The sequence below is a fragment of the Oncorhynchus masou genome, chromosome 11 (assembly GCF_036934945.1).
Source record: "Oncorhynchus masou masou isolate Uvic2021 chromosome 11, UVic_Omas_1.1, whole genome shotgun sequence".
Lineage (NCBI taxonomy): Eukaryota > Metazoa > Chordata > Actinopteri > Salmoniformes > Salmonidae > Oncorhynchus > Oncorhynchus masou.
Window position 1 is genome coordinate 23,820,573 of NC_088222.1, and position 12,913 is coordinate 23,833,485.

The 12,913-nt window shown below is 42.9% G+C and overlaps 1 protein-coding gene and 1 pseudogene across 5 annotated transcripts in view; both read right to left on the bottom strand.

The window, feature by feature from the left end:
* The window catches only part of LOC135548363 (protocadherin gamma-A5-like), a 36,988-nt gene that overhangs the window by 20,377 nt on the left and 3,698 nt on the right, over window positions 1-12,913 (bottom strand). For 2 of the 5 annotated variants that reach the window (XM_064977893.1, XM_064977890.1), the window contains exon 1: window positions 8,113-10,658. The exons of the other annotated variants lie outside the window; for them this stretch is intronic. In XM_064977893.1, coding sequence (XP_064833965.1) covers window positions 8,113-10,515 — 2,403 coding nt within the window. In that variant the 5' untranslated portion in view covers window positions 10,516-10,658. Of the gene's footprint in view, window positions 1-8,112; window positions 10,659-12,913 lie in introns of those variants that run through there. 5 annotated transcript variants of the gene reach the window in all.
* On the bottom strand, window positions 163-2,825 carry LOC135548930 (protocadherin gamma-C5-like; annotated as a pseudogene).

Consider the following 12,913-nt stretch of genomic DNA (forward strand, 5'->3'; position numbering starts at 1 on the left):
TTCAACAAATGTGAGCACCAAATTCATGGTGTGGAACGAAACAAATATAAGACATATAAGAGTCGTTTTGAAAGCTGAAAATGCAATGTATTTCGATGAAATCCAGAATATATTTAACACGTTGGCAATGTCATGCTAGGTTGCCAATTTAAAAAGCCATTGTTAGAATAATGGTGTATTTCCCGTGTCAGGCCCAAAGCGGTGGACAGTGCAACACACAAGAATGTGGCAGGCGCATTTCTGATAAGAGACAGTACAATAAACCTCTAAACACAATACACAACGTTATTATTAACATTCGATCTAATCAATAGAAGAAATATATCATTCGAATTGCTTTTTTATTCTCACCTGTTGACTCTCGAATGTCCACGCACTGTCTGGTAAAGATGCGTCAAGCACGTTTATCATTTCCTTAAAGTCAGTAGTGCTGCTGGGTTTAACGAGGGTGAAATCACTGAACTCTGACATTGGAGAGAGACACGACCTAAATGATTGGCTCCCAGGACCTCCACATACTTAATAGGGCCGTCAGTATTCAGCTGGATCTGCAGGTTTCTGTTGGGAGTCTTGTATCAGTCAGAGTCAGCCCGTCTGATACAGCAACTCGAGCTGCTCCTACTGTTTCTAACGCACTAAGATGACAAAAGTTAACAAAGACAAGGCGGACACTGAGGCCAGAGAGACGATCAAATAAAAGGTGATTTTACTGTTTTTCCTGCTGGGCTCTGCATTTTTCTGGCGGTATTCCGATATGGGCTCGTGTTGCCAGCCCTCTAACAGTATATTGACTGTGACTGTGGAGGACTGGACCGGCTCCCCGTTGTCCTTTATCTCTATAAGCAGCCTCTGAGAGGAGTCATCCTGCTCTGAAACAGCGCGTTTTGTCCTCACCTCACATATGTAAAGATCCACACAGAACAGAGACGAGTCTGTGGCCTCTGCCAGCCTATAGGAAATCCAGGCGTTGTGGCCTGAGTCTGCGTCCACTGCCGATATCTTAGTGGCGAGGTGGCCCGCTTTAGCGGACCGGGGCATCTTCTGATGGGAGACAGAGGCCATGACAGCGGAGGGGTAAATAACAGCGGGGGCATTGTCATTCTGGTCCATGATAAAAACATGGCGTTGTTGCTCAGAGACGGAGAGCCGTGGTCCTTTGCCTGCACCTGAATCTGAAACACCTTCAGTTTCTCATAGTCAAAGGAGTGCATGCTGTAGATGCTGCCGTTATCAGAGTTTATGTAAATATAGGAGGAGACTGACACGTCTTGTACTTTAGAGTCTAATATAGAATAGGAGATCTTGGCATTTTCACCCATGTCTGTATCAGAGGCGGACACTGAGCGCAGGATAGATCCCGGGGTGCCATTTTCTTTAACATAAACAGTATACGAGGGCTGGGAAAACACTGGGGGTTATCGTTTACATCTAAGATTTCCACAGTCACGGTTTTCGTTGTAGATAAAGGTGGGTACCCTGAATCAACTGCGGTTATGACAACATCATACTCCGGGAACGTCTCTCGGTCTAATGGGCCGTTGATCAACAGTGCGTAATGGTTGGAGACGGAGGGCTTCAGGGTGAACGGTGAGCCCGGTGTCATGATTAACTTTACTTTGCCATTCTCACCACCGTCTAAGTCTTTAGCGCTAATCAATGCAATAACCATTCCAGGGGACGAATTCTCCGGTGTTGGACTGGTGAGTGAGGTTATAGTAATTTCAGAGGGCATTATCATTAACATCAGCAATCTTTATCTTTATACTGCATTGTCCCTCCATTTGTGGATTGCCTTTATCTTTTGCCATTATGTCGAATTTATGCAAATGTATTTGTTCATTATCAAGCTGCCCTTTGATAGTTATATCTCCAGTATTAGAATCAACATCAAGTAATGACATTATTGTATCGGGGGTTTGGTCTGCAAAGAAATACTCGATCACTCCATTTCGTCCTTGGTCAGAATCAGTTGCTCTGACGTTTAGAACCGTAGTGCCAACTGGTGTATTCTCAGCGACAAATACATCATAAAATTGTATTTCAAATTGGGGTGCGTTATCGTTAATATCTAACACTATGACCGTGATTTCAGAGGTGCCAGATCGTGCAGGATTCCCTCCGTCTACAGCGGTGAGCACGAGCTTATGAACTGCCTTCTTCTCTCTGTCTAATGAAGTCTTTAGCACAAGCTCTGGTATTTTTGTGCCTTCTTGGGTCTTCACATTTAACAAGAACTTATCATTATCACTGACACTATAAGACCGTAAGGAGTTTGAGGCTACGTCAGGGTCATGTGCGGTTTCCATTGTGAACTTCGCACCTGCAGTGAACGACTCAGCTATTTTCAAAACCCTTTCATTTGTAAAGAAACTCGGAGAATTATCATTTAAATCCTGTATATCGATGTCAATGCGATGCAGCTGTAAGGTATGTTCAACGATAACCTCCAATGGTAACATACAAGGGACGCTCTCTCCACATAACTCCTCTCTCTCTATCCTCTCATTGACAACCAGTTCACCATTTTCCAAATCCACACTGAAATACTGCTTACCAGCATCTGAGGCTATCCTTAGTTTACGGTCATAAAGCTCAGGTATTCCCAAACCAAAGTCCTTAGCTATATTCCCAACAACAGAGCCCACGTTCAATTCCTCAGGTATGGTGTATCGAATCTGTGATTCTATTGTATTCCACAGGAGAACATATTGATAAATCCAGAACACTTGCCACCTCAAAAGGCCACGAATATTCATTGTCCTTTGTTCCATTGAGTCAGTCTCCTGTTCGCAGGAAATACCATCACACAATATGGAAATAAAAATTATTCACCGTAAACATTTCCACGAATTTCAAACAGACCGTGTTTTGTTTCCAGTCAGTGCATGATTAGCTCCCACATCTGAGCATTGTAGGCTAAGGGATGAGATGCTGAGGCTAAGGGGAGGGAGTAGATCCCTTTGTATGGCTCTACACAGTATTGGTGCAAAAAACACTCTGCTACAGACCAATCACTGGTTCACTTGATCTTAAAGGCACACTGTGTTTACACTGGAGAAGAACGCTTAAAACACAGAAACATATGAGCAGCACAATAAAATATGTTAATTTGATTCAGAAGTAATAAAGATGCTATTTTACTAAACAGATGTGGTACTTCTATAAATGCTGAATTAAATAATAAATAATGATTGCAAATATAGGCCTATATTATGTTTATAATCAGTAATAATACAATTATTAATATTATTATTTTAGCAGAACTGTATCCTTTTTAAGCCATCCGTTTACTGTACTCTTTCTGCCGTCGTGTGGCAATGAGAGTGAAGCACAGCCTAGTGGTGTTCTCATACCGCGTCATAAGGAGCAGGAAGCCAGTCTCTCTCATCCCCGCAGTAGCCTGCTCAATTTTGAACGGGAGGAGGGAGTAACGGGCTGGGAATGAAAGGATCGTGAGAGAGGGAAGTGAAGAGGAGGATAGAGGTCTCACGCACACATACACGCACACATGCATGCACACGAACACACACACATTATTTAGTAGTGTGTATTTACATAGCGGTAGTACATACACTGAGTGTACAAAATATGAAGAAAACATACACTTTCCATGACATAAACTGACCAGCTGAATCCAGGTGTAATCTATGATCCCTTATTGATGTCACACCTGTTAAATCCACGTCAATCAGTGTAGATGAAGGGGAGGAGAAGTTAAATAAGGATTTTAAAGTCTTGAGACAGTTAAGACGTGGATTGTGTATGTGTGCCATTCAGAGGGTGAATGGGCAAAACAAAATATTGAAGTGCCTTTGAACGGGGTATGGTAGTAGGTGCCAGGCTCACTGGTTTGAGTGTGTCAAGAACTGCAACTCTGCTCTGTTATTCACGCTCAACAGTTTCCCGTTTGCATCAAGAATGGTCCACCATCCAAAAGACATCCAGCCAACTTGACACAACTGTGGGAAGCATTGTAGTCAACATGGTCCAGCATTCCTGTGGAAAGCTTTCCGTACCTTGTAGAGTCCATGCCCCAGACGAATTGAGGCTGTTCTGAGGGCAAAGGGGGGTGCAACTCAATATTAGGAAGGTGTTGCTAATGTTTTGTACACTCAGTGTATTTAATTATTTTTCTAATTTGCCAATCTAACTGATTGAGGAAGTATTTAGCAAAGATAGTTTAAATCTGTGTCTTTAGGCTATATAGATTTGTCCTATCTGTGCCCTTAAACTATGTGTCACAATATCAATTTGTCCACACTGATTTTTTAACGACAATAGGCTACAACCAGGGGACATAGATTATCTAAATCTCCCTGAAAACTGCGGGAGCTCGAATTCGTGTGAAAATAACGTTTTAATTATGAATCATGTAATATGGGCCAGGCCGACAAACATAAATATAGTCGTATTTCATCACGATGATCAGATGCAGAATAGGACCCACTGCTGCAGCACAACATTATTCAATCCCTGAAAATAGGTGCGCTGAGGCAGAAAGGAGACCCAAACGCGCTGCACAGACCGAGCGGAGCATTTCAGCACCACGCGGGTGGACAGCGCCACACACGCGGACGGCTCACGCTGGTGCATGCGGCAGACAACAGGCAGCACGAGAGTTGCATAAACAATGCGCGCCTGTTTCCTCTCACTGGAATGGAAAACACGAGCTAACTGAAAATATACTTTCTTAGATAAACAGCTTGGTAGCATTTCCTGAGGAAGAATACTAATTTAAATGGCCCCAAACCGCTATGTTCAAGGAACTGCCTATATATGCCTGCAGTTCATGCCACCATTTGTCACGTGACCAGATACTTCTTTATCATTCATGAGTGGGGCCTCAATAGCTGAATACATAAACAAGATGTAAAGCCCATTCTATGGTACATAAAAATAATGATTGAATGGTCCTTTACCCAAAGGAAGATGTGATTGATACAGGTACCGACACATTCATGACATATATTTTGATTTCTCTCATACACTGCTCATGGGAATGTTATCTCTTCCTTTCTCAGTAATGAGATAATTCAATGTCAACCAATAATAAGATGGTCAAAATCTGTAGGACTGTTTGTGACATAATTTGATGAACAGTGCTGATCTTTCCCTTTACAACTCATACTTGTGTGTTAAACATGATTCTTTTGCATGTTATGTTTGCATGTTATGTTGGTCTAAGCGTGTGTGTGTGTGTGTGTGTCAGAGAGAGAGAGAGGGTGACAAGTGAGGGTGAAGAGAGAGGGAGAAACAGAGAGAGAAAGATAGTGAGAGAGAGATAGAGGGGGATACAGAAAGAGATGGAGACAGAGAGAGAAAGAGAGAGAGATACTAGTGTTATCTTCATGTTCCCCTTATGCTTCATGAGTAGGGCCCTGAGGTTTCCTGGTCAGGTCCCTTTGTCAGGGAAAATACAGGGGCCTATAATCATGAGGTCGGTGCCTGAACGCCATCCAGGGAAACACAAGCATGTTTACCATAACTAAAGAAACACGTTTGCTATTACCAAATACAAAATATACTGTATCTCATAATATGTCAGCAATTATGCATGTTATTTGTATTGTTTTACTGTGTTTGGTCCTTACAATAGCTAACAGAACATGGTTAGATATGCAAGGGTGTGAATATCTCTGTAATCCACTAGTGAACAGAGGAGAGTATGTTTTTGTAATAAATATCACAATCTTCACAAACACCTGCACCAGGAACAACACCATCTTCACTGAGGGTAATATACCCACAGACAAAAGGATAGAGAGTTTCAGAAACACATTTCCCTCTCCTGCTGACCTTGCCCTACCCCACTGCAGGTTAGGGCTGGTGAAGACTGAAACATGGCCCATGGCAGGGGTTGCTTCCCAGTGCCTTTCCACCAAACACCCCATAGACGTTTAGCTGCACCCCCCTACGCCCAAAATTTCTTAAGGAATGGTACAGTCTTCACCATGACTCGGCCAGTCGTCATGGCAACACATCCCACCTCTCCTCCTGAAAATGAATATGTTATTGTTTCTGTGTTGTAGCGAAAGGGTGGGGTGGAAGACCGCAAGCTGTCTGAGAACCACGCACAGAGAAACACATTCAATACGAAGGATTGAGCCAAAGGGAAAGGCTGCAGTGCAAATTAAGTGTTGATGGGCTGTGTGCAGTGTATGTTCATAATTAAAGATGAGCATAGCACACTTTAATTGCATTCTAACTCTCTGTTATTACATATAGCTCAGGAAAATCCAAAGCTATAAGAGTAAAACCAGAGGTCTACTGTCAAACACAGTCTCTGTAAGGACAGGGTTTACTGTGGACAAGTGTTCTATAAAAACACATCTAGTCTGTAGCTCACTGTATTAAGCTGTGGTGTTGAAACAAGCTAGAGGGCTATGGGGAGTAGAAATGGATACGGATGTGACATAGTCAAAAGCTTTTTGTTACCGGAGAGAGATGGAGAAAGACAAAAGAGAGAAACAGATTGAGTGACTTAGTGAGAGAGAGAAAGAGAGAGTGAGAGGGGGGGGAGAGAGAGCGAGATAGACTTTCTAAATGAATAGATCCTGTGACTCCGTGTATCTAGGTGTATGTAAGCATATACAGTACAGTACATCTAATCTGAAGAGAATACTTTGATTGAACTGAAGAGGAACAGAAGCGAGTGCTGCAGTGAAACCTGCCTCCCACAGCCTTCCTCCTACTACTGCATGATGAACAACAACACCTCACTCACTCCCTCTGCCTCCACACAGTGTGCTCAGCACCACTAATACACAACCCAGTCACATGCTGGAACACAGACAAATACACACACATTGAGGACCCCCAGGTCCGATACGGGAAAGTGAGTGCTTGTGATGATGTGAAGGTCTGAGAGAAGGAAAGAGACATAAACAAGAATATGATTGCATGTAATTACAGGTGTATGGTTGTATAAGTACATTGGAATATTAAATAAGTGCAACAGTGTAATGGGGTTAGGACAGATTAGTTGATGGGTAGTTACAGAGGAAACAAATGCAGTGTTCATACAGGCATGAGTGTAACACTGCTGTGGAACGAAGCCCAGAGTCTGATAGAAAAGACTTATAAGCCCATTACTGCAGTACAGCAGCACAGATTATTAGAGTAGTGTGTGAGCGGGAAAGTGGGTCAGTGTGTCCAAGCATTATGGTGTTTTACAGAGAGATAGATGGAAGATGAGAGAAAGAGGGGCAGGAGAGAGAGAGAGAGAGAGAGAGAGTGTGTGAGAGAGAGGGAAGATCAATGGGAGAGAGCAAGGAGAAGGCTCCTCAGAACAATGACTTGATAGTATTAGCAGTGAGTCAGTCAGGTCAGTCGATCAGTCAGGTCAGTCGATCAGTTTGTCAGTCAGTCAGTCAGAAGAGACCTAAGGAAACTGATACTGTGAGTTTATAACATGCTCTTTTAACTACACACCTGTGGGGTAAATAAGAAGGGAAAAGAGTAATCAACTGAGGATCATAGTCACGGTGTTGCAGTGTATTTCAGGAAAAAATTATAACAGGTTAACACAGAATCATGACATCACAGGCTGCCTGATGATGAGCCATCTGGCCTCACTAATACCTCTACATTTATCTATTTACAGACACTCTTATCTAGAACAACTTACAGGAGCAATTAGAGTTAAGTGCCTTGCTCAAGGGCACGGTGGCAGATTTTTCACCTAGTTGGTTCGGGGATTCAAACCATCAGCCTTTCTGTTACTGGCACAATGCTCTTAACCACAAAGCTACCTGCTGCCCAAATGCCCTTTAGTTACTGATAGGCCAAGCTGAGACAAACACAGAAACCGATAACACTCTAGTCAGCACCATGTAGTGCCTTCACTGATATATAGTAGGAGAACCCGTTACACATTATGAAGGTAAAGGTCTCCAAAGATACATTGTGTGTATCTACACCCCTTCATATAGATAGACAGACATTACACAGATTGGAAGAGGGTCAAAATGTGCTTGCCTGTAGTCCAGCCACCAATACAACATACCACAGTTTGGACCATACTACTAACATCTTTCAGTTGTAAATGTTATCTTGATCAGAGGCAAGAGAATAGGGTGAATGTATGTGAATGTATGAGGGGGGGGGTCTCACCTCTCCATCAACATCAGCATTCTCCTGCTCTCTATTTTCTCTCTGCATTGTCCCCATGCAACTCACATCCACCAGTGTGTTCTGGCTATAAGGCCTCGCAAACTTCACATTACTCATCCTAGAGTCAGTGGTTCCACACACCTCATAGTTGTATACACGCTGTAGGGTTCCCAGGGTTCCGTCTGGGTAAACGGGAGGGTGAAATGGGATAACTGGGAGGTTTGCTGCAGATTTATAGAATAATCGATTCTGTCTCCATCTGTAGATTTTTACTGTGACAATGGCAATGATGGAGAATATGAACAGAACCGAGACCACAGCCAAGGCCAACACCAGATAAAATGTCAGGTTGTTGTCATATTCCCTGTCCACTGTGATGTCAGTGAATTCTGAGAGGACTTCAGGGAAGCTGTCCGCCACCGCCACGTTCACATTGACTGTAGCTGATCGAGAGGGCTGCCCGTTGTCTTCCACTATAACAGTGAGCTTTTGTTTCACAGCATCTTTATCAGTGACCTGGCGTATGGTTCTTATTTCTCCATTCTGTAGGCCTATTTCAAACAGCGCTCTGTCTGTCGTTTTCTTCAGTTTATATGAGAGCCACGCATTTTGTCCAGAGTCCACATCAACAGCCACCACTTTAGTGACAAGATAGCCCACATCTACTGAACGAGGCACCATTTCAGCCACCAGAGAGCCACTCGTCTGCACTGGGTAGAGAACCTGAGGCACATTGTCGTTCTCATCTTTTATGAATATGTTTATAGTCACATTGCCACTCAATGGGGGTGAGCCTCCATCTTGTGCTTTGACATTGATTTTGAAAGATTTGATTTGCTCATAATCAAAGGACTTCACCGCGTGAAGGACCCCACTGTCGGAATTTACTGTCAAATATGCGGAGAGTGGAGCCCCGTTTAAACTTCCATCCTCAAGGAAATATGATACCCTAGCATTTGATCCCCGGTCTGCATCTGTAGCGCTCACAGAAAAGAAAGACCGGGAAGGGACATTGTTTTCAAACACATAGGCATCATAGCTTTCTTGGGGGAATTGGGGTGAATGGTCGTTCACATCCGATATCTTTAAACTGAGCGTCTTTTTACTTGAGAGCGGCGGACTGCCTCCATCTACTGCCGTGATTGTTATATTATACTCTGCTGTTTGCTCTCTGTCCAATACAGATTCTGTCACCAGATTGTAATAATTTGATAAAGATGATTCCATCTTGAAAGGAAGGTTGTTATGAATGGAACATGTTATCTCTGCATTTTCCGCGGAATCAAGGTCCTGGATGTTAATCATGGCTATAATAGTGCCAGGGACCGAGTCCTCGGGTAGGGCACTAGAAAATGACATGACGGTTATTTTCGGGATGTTATCATTAATATCAATAACATCAATAACGACGCTACATGAGTCTGTTAAGCCACCATGATCTTTGGCTTTTATCTTCATTTGAAGTTGTTTGTTCTTTTCATAATCTATATCCCCTACTACTCTTACCTCGCCTGAAATCGGGTCGATTGTGAATAGCTCTTGAATCCTTTTGGTGGCGTGCTCAAAATAATACTCTATATTGACGCTAGATCCCTCGTCTGCATCTGTCGCACTTACTGTGGTAATCAATGTGCCTTTCGCTGCATTTTCTGGAACAAATGCTTTATATGTAGCTTGGCTAAATGCCGGGGCATTATCATTTACATCGAGAACGACGATGTGAATTTGAACTGTTCCAGACCGCTGAGGGTCTCCACCATCGACAGCAGTTAAAGTCAAATAATGATGCTTTGTCTTTTCTCTGTCCAGAGGTTTTTGAAGTACCATCTCTATGTGTTTACGGTCATCTATGCTACCTTGAATATTAAGATTAAAATGGTCTGTGGGGTTTAACATGTATTTCTGAAGTGCATTTTCGCCCACGTCTTGGTCTACCGCGTTTTCGATAGAGAAACGCGCACCAGGTACGGCTAACTCGCTGATTTCCAATTCAATTTCTCTCTTCGGAAAGACGGGGCTATTATCGTTGATATCTAGTACTTCAACTGTAACTCGAAACAGTTCCATTGGATTCTCTAATATCACATCGAAACTGAAGCTACATGCGGGCATCTCCGCACATAGCTGTTCCCGGTCCATTCTCTCTTTTACCAACAATTGTCCTTTCTCTCGGTCCAGCCCTACGTACTCACTGTCGCCCGCGCTGAAAATCCGAGCTCTCCCGGCTACGAGCCGTTGCGGGTCCAGTCCCAGATCTTTTGCTATATCTCCAACAAAGGATCCCAAGGTCATTTCCTCCGGGATGGAGTAGCGGACCTGCCCGGCCACAGGGTAAACCGAGAACGCGTAAACCACGAACACGCACAACGGCCACTCCAAGAGTCTGTTCTTTCTCATTGCCATTTCACGACAAAAATCTGAAGCCAAATCACAATATTAAGGCTGAAAATAAATTCTAGAATGTATTTGACAAGAATCCAGTCAATGTGGCGTCCATTAACAGAACAAAGAGCAGTTGGACACCTAATGTACAGACAAGGGTCCTTATTCTCTCGTCTGGAGCTTCACTTTACTGTGCTTCTGTGGGTTTCTAAACGCATTATTGTGGGAGGAACCACGGTGTGATTGTGTTTTATATTACATGCGATCCACAGCGGCACCTAGGGTTCAAACAAAGTATTGCAATACTAGAGAAATTAAGGTTTTGGCATGGAAATGTATCACACTTAAAAATACCGAATAAATGTTGATGTGAGACATTTAGATATTTCGTAATAGATAATTCACCACCATAGTGTCATAAAATATTGGATAAGAATGTGTTACAGGAATAGTTTTGAAGAGAAATAAGACAAAGATGCAGTGGAGCGCATACAAAGACATGCGTAATGACAACGCTTGTGCTCACACGAACGCAGAGAGATAAAGAAAGAAAGAGCAATTGAGCGAAGAGAGCATTAGACCGAAAGAGAGGGAGACGATGGTGAGAGAGATGCATCAACACCCAACAAAGCATATAAAACAACCCTGATCAGGAGTAAATATATCTCTCATTTCACTCTGCATTGTCCCCATAGGACTCACGTCCACCAGTGTGTTCTGGCAATAAGGCCTCGCAAACTTCACACCACTCATCCTAGAGTCAGTGGTTCCACACACCTCATAGTTGTATACACGTTGTAGGGTTCCCAGGGTTCCGTCTGGGTAAACGGGAGGGTAATATGGGATAACTGGGAGGTTTGCTGAAGATTTATAGAATAATTTATTGTTTCCACCGGTAGATTTTCACAGAAATTATACCAAAATTCGAAAAAATAAAAAGCAGTGAAACAACAGCAAGTGCCAAAATTAAATAAAAAGTCAGGTTATCATTGTATTCCTTGTCGTGCGTAAAGTCAGGGCATTCTGAGAGCACTTCAGGGAAGACGTTAGCCACCTCCACGTTCACATTGACTGTAGCTGATCGAGAGGGCTGCCCGTTGTCCTCGATTACAACAGTGAGTTTTTGTTTCACAGCATCTTTATCAGTGACCCGGCGTTTTGTTCTTATTTCTCCATTATGTACTTTAGTGACAAGATAGCCCACATCGGCTGAACGAGGCACCATTTCAGCCTCCAGAAAGTTACTAGTCTGTACTGGGTAGGGAACCTGAGGCACGTTATCGTTCTGATCAGTCATTAAAACAGTTGAAGTCACATCGGTGCTCAGAGGCGGTGAGCCTCCATCTTGCGCTTTAATGGCACAAACAAAGGCACGCACTGCATGTATAACGCCACTTTCTGAATTGACAGTTATATATTGGAATACTGAAAGTCCATCTTTGTATGAATCATCTATACAATATGAAATCCGTGCGCTGTTGCCGGTGTCCTTATCACTGGCTGTTAGTGAAAATATGGAAACACATGGAGAGTTGTTCTCCATCACAGAAGCAGTGTATGAGTGCCTCTCAAATAATGGTGCATTATCATTCACATCGGATATTCTCTATGTCAGAGTCTTGTTTGTAGAACGCAAAGGAAACCCCTCATCCCTTGCTATTATTGTAATATTGTACTCAGAAATCATTTCACGGTCCAACATCTGATCTGTGACTAAACTGGAGGATGATGACTTAATGTAAAATGGTAAATCCTGGTTGATGGAACATTTGATATGTCCATTTCTACCGGAGTCTAGATCTTTAACGTTCAACATTGCTATAACAGTCTCTAAAGGTGCGTCTTCGGGTATCGGGTTAGAAAAGGTCATCTAAAACGTCGATCAGTACTTTACTTGTATTTGATAGACGCCCCCGATCTATTGCTTGCACAATTAGTGTATGCTGTTTACTACGCTCAAAATCTAATTGTCCAGTAACTGTAATTTCCCCTGTAAGGGGATCTACACTAAAAAGATCTGAACCGCCACGAGCATGTGAAAACGAATACATAATTTGGCCACGTGTCCCTATCTGAATCGGTAAAACTGACTCACAAAATCACGGTTCTTTTTGGAGAATCTTCGGAGATAGAGGATTTATAAAGCCCATAACTGAAAACAGGTGCATTGTCAGTTCTATCTAATACTTCTATATATATTTTAAAGTACCGGACTTCTGTGGATTACCACCGTCCACAGCAGTTAACACCAAGGTATGTTGCTCAATCGTTTCACCGTGACAAGCATCGTTGCAAGCACCATCTCTACATATGTTCTTCCCTATGCATGTGAATGCTGTTTCAGATCACTCGGCAGGAGAGAATATGTTTGAATGGAATTAATTCCGACGTCAGGCAGGATCCATAGCATTATCTAGTG